Source organism: Sus scrofa, chromosome 3 (assembly GCF_000003025.6).
Source record: "Sus scrofa isolate TJ Tabasco breed Duroc chromosome 3, Sscrofa11.1, whole genome shotgun sequence".
Taxonomy (NCBI): Eukaryota; Metazoa; Chordata; class Mammalia; order Artiodactyla; family Suidae; genus Sus; species Sus scrofa.
The window spans coordinates 41,333,551-41,349,873 of NC_010445.4; the positions used below are offsets into that span (position 1 = coordinate 41,333,551).

Genomic DNA, 16,323 nt, shown 5'->3' on the forward strand with positions numbered 1-16,323 from the left:
TCGCCCTGTGCCCCAAAGACCTGGGACGCAGCTGAGGTGGGTGCTGGTCCCCGGGTGTGCAAGCTCCTGGGGCTGCTCTCGTCCAGGAGAAGCCCGCGTCCGAGGCGTCTCGCCATCGTCCAGGAGGTGCTCGGCCCTCCTTGCACGTCCCTTCCTGTCCGGACAGAGCAGAGGCAGCTGCGTGGCTGGGTCTGGCCGTGGCTGATGCTACCCGTGCCAGCATCTCTCTGAGAGGCCAGGGACCCTGGGGCAGTGCTGCTGGCGGCATTGTCTTGCAGAGAAGGCCTTGTCTGGAACCCCTGTCCACACCACCCTGTCACAGTCCTAAAGGAGAGAGAGGCCACATCACAGCCTTTGGGGCTTACCCCCTGGGCGCCCCCTCTTTTGCTGACCAGACTTGAACTGGGGGGGGAATGCGGCTGCCAGTGGGAGGTTGGGCCAGGCACCTGAGGCCTCTCTTGCTCTGAGACTTGGGGTCTTTGCTGACCCTTATCTGCAAGTCCTGAGCATTGAGACCCATTTGGGTCTCTGGGAGGGCAAGTGGGTTCCCCTCAGCTGGGCCAGGCACGTGACTGGGGCACCAGGCTGCCCTGAGTGGTGCTTGGGAAGGGATGCCCACGGGGCTGTGGTTCTGGAGGGGAGGCCAGAGGGGGCGTGCCACTGATCGGTGGGTGCAGCTGCAGAAGGGCCCTGGGAGCCCGTGGATTGTTAGGGGGTTCAGAATCCAGCCACAGTGGCTCAGGTTGCTGCAGAGGTGTGGGTTCCATCCCCCGCCCATTGTGGTGGGTTAAAGGGTCTGGCGTTGCCGCAGCTGCAGCTGGGATTCAGCCCTTGGCCTGGGAACTTTGATAGGCTGGGGGTGTGGGCTTAACATTAAAAAAAAAAAAAAAAAGAGTTTTACCAAAAACTCACTGTGTCCAGCTCACTCCTGGCCAGGATCTGGGGGCCGGCAGGACCTAGCCACTTGTCCAAACCATGGGCCCCTGCTCCAGCCACTTTGCTGCTCGGGGCAGGCTGGCCTCCCCAGCCTCCACGGCATGGTTCACACGTTCAGCCCTGACCTGAACCAGGTCCCTTTTCTACGCCCTCGCCTGGGGCCCTGAGGGACCTGGGCCTACACAGAGCTTGTGGCCCGAGCAGCATGGGGTGGAGGGTGGCACCCACCTCCCTGTCACCACGGGTGGGCCCGCTTGGCCCTGCTAACCCCAGCCTGGGGTTATGCCCAGACAGGCCTGGGTAATGGGTGGAGCCTCACATGCCCTCAGCAGGCTGCTCACCTCCCATGACCTGAAGCTGGACAGAAGCGGGGGTCCGGTGCGGCTCTGGCTCCAGATCCCCAAAACAGCAACCCTGCACCGAGGGTGCATTGTCGCCTTCATCCCATCCTCCCGCGGGTCCTTGATGCAGGAAGGGTTCAGAGGCCCTCGCTGTTACCACAGACTCCCTCCCCAGCCCAAATAAAATAACCATCCCCGCTGGTACGTCCAGGCAGGGGGTGGGGAGGGGACTCAGGCTGTCCCACCCTCCAGACCCTGGTCAGGCCGTGCCCCTGAGCTGCCTTCATCTCTGTCCCTGCTGGCCGCCCCTCTGCTGGTCTGGCACTGAGAGCCTACAGTGCCCCCTTGTGAGGCCCTGGGGACCCTGGAGGGTGTACTGATCAAGATCAAACCTGTAGAAGCTGGCACTGCCCTGTGCTGGCCCGTAGCTGCAGAAGGGCTGGGCACCTGTCTCTGCACAAGCTGGGCCCCCTTCCCCTCATGTGTTTCCATGAGATCGGAGCTCAGTCCTTCGGCCTCCGTGTGGGTTGCCACGCTGGGCTGTGGGCGGGGGAGGGCACTCGGGACCAGCAGCAGAGGCCCCAAGCAACACTGTGGGGTCAGCCGTATGGTGTCCGCAGGCTTTTGTGTCCACTGTCTCATTCCAGCATCCCTGAATCCCAGGACGGGTGAAAGGACTGACCCTGTCAAGGGATGGAACAGCTTAGGACGAGAGAACTGAGGCGCAGTCCGGGGGCTCTGTGCTTGACCCCTTACTGTCAGGGCCTCACCTGAGTCCTGCTGTTAGGTGCCCTGGCTCCAGGGTGCTAGGAGCACAGGGAGCTGCTGTGGGGCCCATACCAACCCGCAGGAGCATCAGCCCCAGGCAGGCTGGTGCCCTCCCAGCTCAGCCCAAGCCCCCAAATGGGGCTCCAGCCCTGCCCCTTTCGCTCCTGCAGCCAACCCAGGCATGCGTCCCCAAGTACGATTTGTCCTGGCACGGCAGCTGTCTGTACCTGATGTCCAGCATGGCAGGGGAGGCTCTGAGCCCAGTGTGAGGAAGTCTGAGATGTCCCGGGTGTGGCCAAGCGGCTTCTGTGTCCTGGGGTGCAGTCTGGCTGACCCTGTACCTGTCCCCTCACATACGTGACCTCTGTGGACTCCTGTTCCAGGACTCCCGACGCCTGGGCCCTCTGGCTTTGGCAGTGGCCTCAGCAGCTGTGGGGCCTCCAGGGCCTGCCTCTGCCCTGGCCTCTTCTGGGGCTGGAGGCTCACACCTGCTCTGCCAAGCCTCCGGTTTCTTTACTCCATCGTCTGCTCTGCAGATGTGCGCTGGGCTTCTGGGGCTCAGGTGGCCTTTGTGGGGTTGCTGATTCCAAGAGCGCTTGGACAGGCCAGGGGCTGTCACAGAGACAGGGCAGAAGTGGCTCCAGAATGCTCCCCGCCCTGCGGCCCCTGGCACAGCCAGTCCTCTGGGTGGTGCCGCACCACCCTTGCTGAAAAGCGTGGCTTGGGACGTCCGGGAGGGCCTTGCTGACCCTGGGATAGGCCCTGGGTAGAGCAGGGGCAAAGTTCTGGGGTTGGACAGTGTCCCAGAGTCCTGTTGAGTGGGGACACATGGTCCGTGGGGCAGCAGGGCCATGCTGGGGCCTCTGAAGATTCTCAAGAGGGGCTGTGTCTGTGTGTCCGACAGGCTAAGGAGTGGGCTGAGAGGCTGCCAGGCAGAGGGAAAGCCAGCAGGTCGTTTGTGGGCTGAGGTGCAGAGGTTATGGGTCTGCCCCCCGGAGGTGGGGGTGTTCCTCCTGCTCTTGCTCTTCTCTCTGCCCTGGCCTTCAGCCCCTGGGGCAAGCCTGACCTGAAGTCCTCCTCTCAGTAAGGGTTGCCAGGAGACTGTTTCCGTCTCTGCCAGGGCCTCAGGAAAGGCATGGGGTAGCCGAGGGCATGTCCCAAGAGAGGCAGGGACACCTCACGCTGGACATGCACGAGACCCTCACACACACACACACACACTCAACAGCTGGTGCAGAGCAGCCACCGTCTAGCCACGTCTGACCTGACCCTCTGAGGGGACCCTGGCATGGGCCCACCAGCGGCGCCGCCTGCTCCCTCCGCAGTCAGGAGTGGCTCGGGGGTGGCGGTGTCTAAAGGGGCTGGTTGCCATGGCTACCATAGGGTTCCGAGGCCGTCATCTGGTCCCTGCCTCAGCCAATCGGCGGTGGGAGCCCGAGCTGCAGCCTCGAGTCACGCTTCTTCCTCCCAGCCACACAGTGGCCAAACGCAGGGACCTGCTTCCTGGAGTGGCTCAAAGTGCTCGGACGGCGGCCGGGCGCATCATGGCAGATCGCGGGACGCTGGGGTGCGAGCGGGCGCCCGGAGCCAGGCAGGTGAGGTAAGCCGGGCGGTGCACGGACGGACGGACGGACTGACGGGCGGGCGGACAGGTGGACGTGCTCCTGCTGCCCATTGTTCTTGTGGCTGAGGCCCTGCCCTCAGCCTGCCCGGGGCCTCTGCACCCTCACCCGGGGTCCCTCTCCCCGGACGTCCCAAGGAAGGGTCATGGGAAGAGACAAAGGAAGCAGCACGAGGCAGGATGAATCCCACCGCTCCGGGGTCCGAAAATCACCCTCGTGGGTCTTTCAGTCAGATTCCACATCAAGAAGGCATCAAAGACCCCCAACTGGCTGCACCCCCCGCCCCCGGCCACCCTCCCAGAGCCAGGCAACAGGCGTGTCGGGGCTGTGTGCTGTCCTAGGCGTTTTTTCGAGAAGGGGAAAAAAAAAAACAGCAGAAAAAAAGGACAGAAATGTCCACCTGTAATGGGGAGCGGTCAGCCCAAGATGGATCAGAAGCGCCAAATCCCATTACTCGGGACTTCAGAGGACAGGCCCCGAAAGGCAGCTGCGATTGAGAGCTCGTAAATGGAGTGTCCTTCAGAGATCAAAGAGGGACACGCTCGTGTGTGCGTGTGCGCGCGGGCACGCGTGTGTGCAGGAACGCGCGTTGAGGGCGACGGCAGCGGGGCCGTGCGCCACAGCGTGGTGGAGCTTGGCGTGTCACCTGCCGGCCACGGCCACCCTCCATGTTGCCAGTGTCCTTGCTGCTGGCTGTGATGTGTGGACGTGCCTGGGGGGCCAGGCTGGTGCCCGCCACCCACACCTGGCCTTGGGCCACAGGCCCTCTGGAAGGCAGTCCTGGCTGGGCCTTGTCCCCGGCCTGGGCCTCCGTCTTCCGGAGTCTGGTCTTGTCCCCCCAGGTTTGGCCCCGACCGGCCTGGCGGGAGCCGAGAGTACTCGCTCCCTGCGGCAGAGCCGGGTGTGAGGAGGGCGGAGGCGGCCTGGAGTCACCCCGACCCGTCCTGCCGCCCGTGGAGGCCGAGCGCTCCCAGATGGCCTGGCGAGCGCCTCTCGGAGGTTCAAAGCCTCCGTCGCCGCGATTGTTAGGTTATTAGGTAAACTCTGAGAAGCAAATCTTTTAATCCACTGTGGCTAATCCAGTGCACTTTTGTTTGCCACGGCAGATTCTGCGGCAACAAAGGGGCCGGAGGGACCGGCATACATAATCACATCCTTATGACCGGGCCGCCGCGGCCTCAGGGCTCCCAGCAGCCAAGAGAGACTTGGAGGGACAGCAAAGCAGAGGGCGGGCTGGGGGTGAGGGCTCACCTGGGGCAGCACCTCCCTGCCCCCAGGCCCCCGGGCTGTCAGCTCGAGGGGTGGCCCTGGTCCTTGGGACCTCACGCGCAGGCTTGGAGAGGCTGAACGCGCTGGGTCGGGAGGAAGGAGACGCGGTCACCAGCGGAGGGCGTGGGCGCTTAGGGTACCCGGGAGGCCTTCGGGGCCCGGGTGGCCTGGAGAGGGAATAGCCAGGACAGAGGTGGACGCCCGCATCAGAGTCAGTGCAGCGGGAGGGCGGGTGTCCCCCCAAGATCAGAGGGGGAGCAGCCTGAGGCCACCGGGGAAGATGGGACTTTACCTGCTGCTCCCTCAGGAGCCCAGCCCCTCCGGCAGACACCATGGCTGATGGGGAAATGGCACTGGGCTGGGGGCCTGCAGGGCCCTTCCTCTGTGACACGTCTGAAACATCTGACCTGGACCACGGCCAGCCTGGGCACCGTCCTGCGGGCTGGGCCCATTCACGGAGGGTCGCACATAGACCTCTGAGGCCGGCAGGTTCAGGCCAGGACCCTCACCTTGCCAAGGAGGAGACTCCGGTTCAGGCAGGCGCTCAAGTGTCCGGGGAGGCAGGAGCTGGGTGCATGATCCCAAGGCCCCCAAGCCGGGGGTGCTGGGTTGGGGGTGGGGAGGCTGCTTGCCCCTCTTCTTCCCAGGTCCCCGTGGCTGGCTGGCGCCATCTTGGACATCCCCGAGCCTGCTTGACCGTCTCCAACTCCTAGACACACCCCTGGGGTCAGAATCCTCCAGAAAGGCGGTGCAGAAAGGTGTCCCTGCTATGCCCCTCAGCCCGGAGTGACAGGACCCCAGCAGGACATGGGGTGAAACCCACAGTGGGCGTGTGTGGAGGGCACCCTGGGAGGGAGTGTGCCAGCCTTGGGCTTGACCCTTGACTCCTGGGGGCCAGCAGGGATGTGAGGGTGGTGTCAGGGCTGCCGGGTGAGCGGTCTGTGCGGGAACCATGGGACCCACCTGGCATCAGCTCGGTGGGCCTGGGGTGCTGGGCTCTAGGTGAGCAGGAACAAGCGGGTGACCACGGTGGCTGTTTTTGCGAGGGCTGCCACAGCCCAGCCATGGCTGAATGCTTCGCTGTGCATTTCTCTGGGCGGGACCCCCTTGTCTGGAGAAGCCAGGGCAGGAGGTGTCTCCTAGGAGCAGGGCACCCAGGACTGGACAACAGAGACCAACAGGGTCAGAGCATGTGTCACCACTGAGCTAACCTTGGAACCAGGCGTCCAAGGCAAGCCCTGCTCCTGTCCCCCCATCTTCCCTGCTCGGCACTGGGAGCAGGTCATTCCTGCGGCATCTGTCTGCGGTCGCTTCGGTTGCAGGTTGGCGTGAGAACTCCAGAGAGCAAGAGGGATGCAGAAGGCCAGCCTGGAGGACACGTCTGTCCCACAGGGGTGAAGGGAGAGAAGCCAGAGGCAGGCGGAAAGAGGCGTCCTGGGGGCCCAGGGAGGGCTCAGCCTGGAGTGGCCCCAGAGCCAGCAGCCCAGGAAGCTCAAGGCAGCACCTTCTTGCTGGCCCTGGGGCTGCCTCTGGGCGCCCATGGCAGTCACACCCTGCCTGACACTGCCCAGCGGGTCAGCTCTGTCCTGGGGCCCAGTGTCCTCACCATGCTGCCTGTCTCCCCCTGACGGATTCATTCATAGTGACAGCTGATGGAAAAATGGTCCCTGCTATAGAGCTTCCTAGCTTTTCTAAAATCAGAGCGGGAAGATCCTTGTAGGCCTTTCCCGATGCATGAGGAGACTGGAGCCCGCCCTAGTCGCCCTCCAGCAATAACTGGTACTCATGCCCTGGGGTAACTCCTGCCTTTATTCGCACATTCTCTTGGTCCACCTGCGCAGCTCCGAGGTTCTCCACATGGCGGGATGTCTCCACATCCTTGTTGAGCTCAGGAAGGGGACACACCTGGCTCTCCCTGGTGAGCTTAGAACTGATGGAGAAAGGACACTCGGGGACAAGAGATGGCATCCACAGGGCTGGGTTTTCCACCAGGAAGGTGCCTGACCGCTGAGGCTGGGCTGTGTCTCAGAAGGGAAGTCCAGTTGCCCTCGTCACCACTGGATGAGCTGAGCCCTCCCTCCCACTCCGGGCCCTCACCTGCCCGCTCACTGCCCATTCCCGCCTGTGACCCGGCAGAGGGGCAGGAAACACAGAGCCCAGAAGGGGCTCAGCCGAGGCTTGGGACTCCCCGGAGGTCAGTGCGGATCTGCTCGTCGGTATCTCACCTCGCCATGCAGTTGCACACGCGGCGCCATGCCAGGCGCCCCTCAGCAGCCTCTGCCTGCTCCTTGGGTGGCCTTTTTTTTGTTGTTCTTTTTGTCTTTTTAGGGCTGCACCGCGGTATATGGAGGTTCCCAGGCTAGGTGTCCAATTGGAACTGTGGCTGCCAGGCTACGCCAGAGCCACAGCAATGCGGGATCCAAGCCTCGTCTGTGACCTACCTGACAGCTCATGGCGACGCCGGATCCTTAACCTGCTGAGCGAGGCCAGGGGGTCACACCTGCATCCTCCCGGATGCTAGTCGGGTTCCTTAACTGCTGAGCCACAACTGGAACTCCCCAGGGTGGTCTTGAGCATGACTCCTTACCAGTGGTCTCCCTGGCCAAGTGGGCAAACATGTGGAAGGATCGGGGGTCCTGGTATCGCAAATATACCTTTCGTGTCCAAGTTGAAGAAAATAATTTCCTTTTTGCTCTTAAGATTTTTCTTTTTTTTTTTTTTTTGGTCTTTTTGCCATTTCTTGGGCCGCTCCCACGGCATATGGAGGTTCCCAGGCTAGGGGTCTAATTGGAGCTGTAGCTGCCAGCCTACACCAGAGTCACAGCCACGCAGGATCCGAGCCATGTCTGCAACCTACACCACAGCTCACAGCAACGCCGGATCGTTAACCCACTGAGCAAGGCCAGGGATCGAACCCGCAACCTCATGGTTCCTAATCGGATTCGTTAACCACTGTGCCACGACGGGAACTCCCTTAAGATTTTTCATTAGTTTCTGGAAAGCCTAAATAAATGCCATCTATAGTTTATCATAGCCAAGCTGCTTGCAGCTGCCTCTGGTCCCCCCAGGGAGGGTGCATTTTGGGGAGGGGTCTTTTTTCCAGGGCCATACACATGACATACGGAGGTTCTCAGGCTAGGGGGTTGAATCGGAGTTGTAGCTGCTGGCCTACACCACAGCCGCAGCAATGCTGGATCCGAGCTACATCTGTGACCTACACCACAGCTCACAGCAACACCGGATCCTTAACCCACTGAACAAGGCCAGGGATGGGACCTGCATCCTCATGGATGCAAGTCAGATGGGGTTCCACTGCACCATGACGGGAACTCCCCGAGGGTGCATCTTCCATGTCCCTCTACGGACGACAAGAGGGCTCCACCTCGGACCATGCGGTTCACAAACGAGGTGCCCACAGCTCCATATCTGCTCTCAGCTCTGGGTGGCTGATGTGGTCCCCCTGCCAGGTCTCTCCTGCTTCAGTGCCGGCCCCCAAGGTTGCCCTCCCTGCTTCCCTCTCTTCAGAGACGACCTGAGCCTCCTCCTCTATCTGCCCCGACCCCTACACTGCCCCAGGCTCCCATGTGAGCCCACAGCCACGAACCACTGCAGCGGGTTTTCTGACTCCCTCCTGTCTCCGCAGGGTGAGGGCCCCGAGGAACCGGAGGCGCGGGGGCCCTGTTCTGGTCCCAGGGCCTGGGGACACCTGCCGCCATGGGCCAGAAGGAGGATGGATGTGGACACAACCCTGGGAGTCTGGTCTGGTCACAACAGCACCTCTGCAAAACCAAGGCAAGCATTGGGGTCCCACGTCCAGGAGTGGGGTGACAGCCTGAGGACCAACGTCCAGAAGGTCCTGCTGTCTGTCTGGCCTACCCAGGACTCCCTGCACCCCACAAAGATTCTGCTGTGCCATGAAGGCCACCCACTCTGTCTCTAAGGTTCTGAGGCTGAAGAGGGTGGGGGAGGCTCTGCAAAGGCATCTCCTGTACCAGCGTCCGGAGGCCTAGGGCCACCCCAGCTGGATGTGGGTGAGAGTGACACCGGCCACCAGGACCCCAGTGGGTCCACGTGGGTTCAGCTGTTCAGCTCCTCTGATGTGCTGTCCCCACCCACAGCCCCCGCACTGCCCAGCCTGCCCCGGGCATGGTGACGGCCCCAGGAGGTGGCCTAGCCCCTGGCAGGTTAGGAATGCTTCTCTGGTGGCCCTCATTGCTCCCCTTTCCTATGAAACACAGTGCGTGAGAGGATGTGCTGAGTCCTGGGAAGCTGGATTCGGGGAGCTGGGACGCCTCTGTATTGCTCACCCAGGCAGGTGCCACCAGTGGGCAGCTGAGTGGGAGGTGGGCTGGCAGCTAGGGTGCCACAAGCCTGGACTTCTTTCCTTGCCTGGGAGCTGTGAAGATGAGGAGGATGGGCAGAGAGGGTGAGCAAGGCCCAGGAGAAAATGTGGTGGCATCAGAGCTGACCTGGGGAATTGGGGGTGGGGTGGGCGTAATGAAAGCATAAAGATGGACGAGTGACCGCATGCACACAGGGAAGGGCTCTGAAGGCTGGGAGAGCCCGGGGAGCAGCCAGATGAGGGCTGCTGGGGATGCTGTGGGACTCATGAGAGGTTGGGGAGCCCCGGGCCAGGAGGAGGTGAGAAGGTCCCTGTGTGGCCTGAGCTGTGGCTTGTGGGTAGAATGGGGGTACAGCCAGGCACTGTGGCCCACTGGAGCATTTCTCAAGGCACCAGGTCTGACGGGGCACTGCTGGAGGACAAAGTCCTGGGTGATCATGGGCCGGGGGTGACGGAAGCAATTCCTTAGGGGCAGTAATCACTTTCTGGTGCCCACATCCTTCCCTCTGGGAGCGGCTGGTGGTGGGTGGGCAACAGGGGAGTTGGTCAGCCGGGCTTGCAGATCAAGCAAGGGCTGCTATGGAAACAGCAAGGGGGATAAGGGTGGTGGGTGTAGGGTGGGACACCGAGAAGCCGTTACTCTCAGGCTGGCCTGGGCCAGTGTGGCCCGTAGGCAGTGGTGGGAAGTGGAGCCTCTGTCTAGACCCTGGATGGCACCTGGGAGAAATCCAGGAAGGATGGGCCAGCTGGGGTGAGGCCTCAGCCAGTCCCGCCCACAGCTCTTTGGAAGTTGGGGCTCCTCCCCAAGTGACAACCTGTATTTCTTGGATGCCTACTGGCCCAGGCTGGGTCCCACCTGCCTGCGGACTTAGGAAGAGCAGAGTCCAAGCCCACCTTGGTAGGGTCCTGGCTGGCTCGGGGGCAGCCTGCCTGGAGAAGGGGGAGAAAGACGCTGGATATCACCAAAGGCTTAGCACTCGGTCACCCTGGCTGTGCCGTCCAACTGCCCAACTCCTGGGCACTTGCTTCTTTCTGTGCCCTGGCCAGACTAGTGGCAGTCCTCCTGCCAGGGTCTTCCCATTCAGGGAGCTACGGGGGCCTGTGGGCGCCGACCTCTGGAGCCCTGGGCCAGTGGACACCATGTGGGCGGCTAGAAAGGGCCGCGACCCGGCGTGCGCCTGCGGGGCCGACTGAGGGGGCCCGTTCGTCCCTACGCTCGGTACCCGAGCCACTTCCCCAGGAGTCCAGCGCAGTTTCCGGCGCACCTTCACGAGTCACCCTCGACGCAGCCCTGACCCCGCCCCCACCAAGGCCCCGCCCCCACCGACACATTAGAGCCCGCCCACTTGCTCGGGCTCTGCGTCACGCCTCCGGTCCGCCTAGACGCCTTTGGCCCCGCCTCAGCTTTCGAGGCTCCGCCCCCACGTTCGAAGCCTGACCCGCTACGGTCTTGCCTTCCCTGCGCTCCGGCTCGGTCTCGCGCTCTCGGCCCGGCTCCCACTCTCTTGGCCCCGCCCCACGTCCTCGGCCGCGCCCACACGCCCGGGCGTCGCCTTTATCAGAGGCTCCGTCCCACGCGTTCTTCGCCCTGTCACGGCGCAAGGGCTGGGCTTTGCGTTCCCGACGCAGACCCTAGGCCCCGCCCTCGCTCCCAGCCCGCCCCCGCGCTCTTGGCCCGCCCCGCGCCCCGGGCCCCGCCCCCGCACTTCCGGGCGGCGCCGGCGGGGGCGCTCCGGCCTGGGCTTCGGCGCTCTGGGCTCGGGCTCCCGGCTTGGGGAAGGGATCGCGGTCGCCCCCGCCGCCGCCGCAGCCGCCTCCACCGCGGGCACCACCGCCGCTACACCGGCCAGAGTCGGGCCGGAGCCGCGACCCCGCGGAGCAGGCCGGTGGGAGTTGGCGAGCGGCCTCGGCGGCGCCCCTGCGGCCTGCCCCGCGCCCGCCTCCGGGCCGACGCGCCGCCGCCGCCGCGATGGGGGCCGCCCGGGGCCGCGCCTCCGCCCCGTCCCGCCGGCCGCGCCGCCGCTGAGCGCATGGGCCGTACCGCGCCGTGCCGCTCCGGGAGCCGGGCCCGGGGCCCCGCCGCCGCCGCCGCCTTCGCCTTCGCCGCCGCCGCCGCCGCCGCCGCGCGGGTGAGTAGTGCGGCCGGGCGCGCATTCCTGAGGGGCGCGGGCCTGTGCGGCGCCCATTGTAGGCCGCGCAGGCCGGGCCTGGCGCGGGACCCGGAAGAGGGGCTCTGAGGCTGTGCGGGCCCCGAGGGTGTGCGGGTTTGAGTGTGTGAGGAAGGGGTGTGGGTCCGCTCTGAGGAGGGCAGGTGTGTCCAAAAAGGGATGCTGGCGAGTGATGGAGGAGGCGAGGGCCGTTGACACTGGCGTCTCCGGGTGGGCCAGCGTTTGGGATTTAGTTCAGAAGGGGCAGCCACTTGCTCTAGTCGGGGGCGAGCAAGACTCAGTTCTGAGAAGGGCTGCGGGGTCCTGCTCTAAGAGGCTGGGGTCTGCAGCTGCTGTTTGATGGGGTGGTGCCAGGTGCGTGCAGTGGTCCCTGGGCCTGGGGCATGGGGTGGGGTGTGGGCGGGATGCAGAGGGACCCCGGACAGAAGCAGGACCCTGGGTGCAGTGTCCCTCCCCTCTTCTAACAAAAAGTAGAGGTGAGTGAGGCTGAGACCCAAAGAGGGCGCTCCCTCTGAGGCAGCGGTGCCAGAGGCTGGGTCTAGGCTGTGGTTTGGCCCGCGTGAGTGGCTTTACTCTTTCCGCGGCTGCCTTGCCCCCCAAACTCTCTGTTGGGTGAACATCTTAGACTCTCCGTCAACCCTGCGTTTTGGAATTCCATCCCTCTTGAAACCAGAGCTGTGAAACTTAGAGCTTAGCATCCAGGACAGCAGAGAAGAATAAATACACCAATCCTCGGGGGTGTTTTTTTCTCAGCCCGTCTCTAGATAACCGATAAAGAGTTATTGTGCCTCTCCGCCCCTCCTTTTTGTCGTCCTTGTGTTCTCTGCTTCCTCAGGAAGAATTTCAGGCGTTCTGGGACCGAGCCCTGTTTTGGAGAACACACGCAGGCTCAGCCTGGCCCCCTAAGATAGCGGTCGGTATCTGAGTTCAATTTTAGGAGCTGCTATTCCAGGATGAGGACGGGAAGGCGTATGCCAAATGCATTGTTTCTGTTGGGTTTTCAGCAGGTGTTGAAGTTTCTTGGATTTCTAGTTTCAGAAAAGCTTTTCGGGTTACACAGGTCATTGAGGATTTAGCTGGTTGGCGGGATGACATGTGAAACGGCGGGCCCGGCCTTTCAAGAGTTTAATTAATGGGCCGACGGGAACGTGTCAGAGTCGCACTGCTGTTTCTGCGCGCCTCGAACCTAAGAAGCTCCTGCTGCGGCTCAGCGGGTTAATGATCTGGCTTGTCTCTGGCGCTGCTGGTTCAATCCCAGGCTCGTTGCAGTGCGTGAAGGAGTGGGCGTTGGCGAAGCTCTGGCATGGGTCACAGATGCTGCACGGGTTCCATCCGTGGCTGGTAATGTCTGTGTGCCGTGGGTGTGGCTGAAAAAAGAAAAAACAATTCAGATGGTATATTTGAGTGAAATGAATGCGTACGTACACACCTATAGCACCGAGGCAGCTGCCGTGGTGCCCAGGCATGCCTGGCAGGGACCGAAGGAGCGTTTCGGTGAGGTGTCAGGGTTTCCGATTCCCTTTGTGGCTTCCCTTTATTGATGGTGGCTACAGACCGTGGGCCAGAGTCAGTGTCGGTGGGGACTGGACTCTGACCTCAATGGATGTAAATGCCTCACGGGTGGTACACACACCCGACGTGCGCTGCAGTTGTCCGTGGGAACCCAGACATTTCGGGAATGGGCTCGTGTTTCAGCACCAGCAGGAACTGGGAGCGAGGTTCTCGTGCTTCCAAGGCCCCGAAGTTCTCCTGTCCGTTGACAGCGGAACATAGGTATGGATTTTAAGATGTTCCTTCTAGGCTAGGAAAAACTAGTTTAAGTGACATGGGGGGCTTGTTCACACACGAAGTAAAAGTTAGTCCGTTAAAGCAGTGCATTTTCATGACAGAGGACTAAGTCTTTCACTGGCTGCTCTTTCTGTAGCACAGTCCTTCAGTGCCTGCGAAGAGCCAACATTCAGCGTCTGTAGGTGGTGTTTTCCTTAATGGCGATGAAGTAAGTATTTATTGGTGCCCATTACTTGCAGGACCTTGTGTTAGATGCTGTGAGTCCTGCAGAAAATGTTTAACTCGGGCTGCCACAGACCACTCCTGTGGCAGAAAGGGGCACTTTAAGAGAAAGTGACGGTGACTCGGAATTAGCCTCCCAGTCAGACACAGTGATGTGTTTTTCTCAAGGCTGGCGGATCCCTGCAAGGGTGAGGCTCAGGGACCAGGGGTGGGTCCTCTTTCCTGAGCTGGTGTCCTTGACGGGAGAACCCTGGATGGCCGCGAGCAGCTGTGGAGCTGGGACACCAAAGGTGCTCAGTTCGTGTTGATGGCACTCAGACAAAAAGCACCTTGGCAGTTTCAGTGGTCCGTGAGCAGCAGGGTGTCATAGCCCATGGGCTTTGACCTTAAGAAGCAGGCTGTTCCTGCTGAGCCTGAGCCCTTCAGCCTGCCAGTGGTTTTCATAGAAAGTCATGAGCTGCAGAGCCGTCCATAACCGTGACCCATCCTCCACCTCTGGGTGCTTCCTCTAGCCCCCCACAGCTGCCGGCCCTCAAAGTGTGTGCAATGTGCGCATGCAGGCATGGGGGCAGGTGGCGGGGTGGCGGGGAGATCCACGCCTGCTGTTTGTATGCTGGCAGGGCTTTATTTCCGTCCCTCTTTGTTCTCGCAGGATGACGCTTGTAGCTAGTGGCATGGGACATTGATCCCTTAGCGCCAGAGGCGTGCCTAGAGCTGTAAAGCTTTCCAGACATTGTTTTCACGTGGTACAAGACCGGTGACAAAGATTGAAAATTTGGGAGTTCCCGCTGTGGCGCAGCACGTTAAGGATCCGGGCTGTCTCTGCGGTGGTGCGAGGTCGCTCCCCGGCCCTGTGCAGTGGGTTCAGTGTCTCGTGTGGCTGCAGCTGGGGCGCAGGTCATAGCTGGGGGCGCGGGGTCAATGCCTGGCCCGGGACCTTCCACAGGCTGTGGGTGTGGCCTCTGGAAAAAAAACAGAGTGAGAATTTAAGCCGAGTCTCTGGCTTTGAGCGGGAGGGCGTCGTTGCGAGGCTTGTCTGAGAAAACCTCTGTGGTCGTGTCTCCATGGCCCCACTGTTCCTAATCCTTGTCCTCTTGATGGTTTCAACAGGCCAGAGTGATTCCCTGGGAGCCGTAAGTACTGATGTATTAGGGTGCAGCGCGCGTTGCGCCTTGACGCACAGCGCCCCAAAATGAATACCCAGGAGCAGGGCTTCCCCTTGGACCTCGGCGCAAGTTTCACCGAAGATGCCCCCCGGCCCCCAGTGCCTGGTGAGGAGGGGGAGCTGGTGTCCACAGACCCCAGGCCCGTCAGCCACAGCTTCTGCTCTGGGAAAGGTGCCGGGATTAAAGGGGAGACTTCGACAGCCACGCCGAGGCGCTCGGACCTGGACCTGGGGTACGAGCCCGAGGGCAGCGCTTCGCCCACCCCGCCGTACTTGAAGTGGGCCGAGTCGCTGCACTCCCTGCTCGACGATCAGGACGGGATAAACCTGTTTCGGACTTTCCTGAGGCAGGAGCACTGCGCTGACCTGCTGGACTTCTGGTTCGCCTGCAGCGGCTTCAGGAAGCTGGAGCCCTGCGACTCGAACGAGGAGAAGAGGCTGAAGCTGGCCCGAGCAATTTACCGCAGGTACATCCTCGACAGCGGTGGCGTCGTGTCCAGGCAGACCAAGCCGGCCACCAAGAGCTTCATCAAGGACTGCATCGCCAAGCAGCAGATCGACCCTGCCATGTTCGACCAGGCGCAGACCGAGGTGCAGTCGAGCATGGAGGCCAACACCTACCCCGCCTTCCTCAAGTCCGACATCTACGCTGAGTGCACGCGCGCGGGCGCCGAGAGCCCCAAGGCCTGTGGCGAGCCGGGCTCCGCGGCAGGCACGGGCAAGGGGGTCCCCGGATACCTGCCCACGCTGAACGAGGACGAGGAGTGGACGTGCGACCGAGGCGCGGACGAGGAGGCCGCCGGAGACCCCGCACCGCCCGGCAGGCTCACGCAGACGCTGCTGCTGCTGGAAACCGCCGCCCCGCGGGCCTGCTCGAGTAGACGGTACAGCGAAGGCAGAGAGTTCAGGTGAGTCCCCCGCGAGGCCGCCGTCCCACGCTCGCCTCCGGGCACTGGAGGACTGGCCTGGGAAAGGGCTGCTCCCTCGGCTCTGGCCCCAGAGCGGCGGGACGCCTGGTGCCGGGGTGCGAGGTCACACGGTGTGCAGAGCCTGGCAGGTGGAGGGTGCTTTTGGCGAGAACAGCCCCAACCCGAGTGGCTTCGGAAGGCGCTGGGAATGTGGGCTGCCTTGGACGCCACGTGGCGTCCAACCCTTAGCAGTCCCGTGTGTGTCCCCTCGCCCAGAGGGGTGTTGACCTGGTGGCCGCGGTCCTTGGGGCTCAGAGAGCGGAGGCCTGGACGTTGAAAGGCGTCGGTGCGTGGAGAATTCCGGGTCGTCCCCCGAGCTTCTTCCTAGAGGTCGGGAAGCGCTGCTGGCGAGGCTGCTGTGCCGCAGGCGGTCCGAGCCCCGTGGGAACTTCCTGTGGCTGCGCTTGTGGGTCTAGGACCACCCCTTTCTCCTGCCCAGACCGGGACTCGGAAGCTGTGGTCATGGTCGTGGCCTGTGGGCACAAAGGCAGCTGGGAGGCCAGGAGCGGTGCCTTTGGCAAGTCGCTGGGACTTTGGAAACCTGTTTCTTGGTTCTCTTTCTTGTGGTTCCTGGCAGTTTGTTTGGTCTCTGGCCGGAGCTTGTGGCCGCCGGTCGCAGCCCTTCCCCTCCCTTCCCCGTCCTGGCCTGCGAGGTGCTGAAAGGCTGGCATTTAATAAAGCGACCCCATGATGCAGGCGAGTCTCCCGGCGCTGGTCTCCCGGACCCCGTCTTC

At 62.6% G+C, this 16,323-nt stretch overlaps 1 protein-coding gene across 9 annotated transcripts in view; it reads left to right on the forward strand.

The window, feature by feature from the left end:
- AXIN1 (axin 1) overlaps positions 11,358 to 16,323 on the forward strand; it is a 49,092-nt gene continuing 44,126 nt past the window's right edge. For 5 of the 9 annotated variants that reach the window (XR_002342476.1, XR_002342474.1, XR_002342475.1 and 2 more), the window contains exons 1-2: positions 11,358 to 11,407; positions 14,567 to 15,529. Coding sequence is in view for 6 of the 9 variants with exons in the window: in XM_021086926.1 (XP_020942585.1) it covers positions 14,649 to 15,529 (881 nt within the window). In the remaining 3 variants the exon portion in view is untranslated. Of the gene's footprint in view, positions 11,408 to 11,847; positions 15,530 to 16,323 lie in introns of those variants that run through there. The other 4 variants (XM_021086930.1, XM_021086927.1, XM_021086928.1 and 1 more) reach the window with 4 other exon arrangements.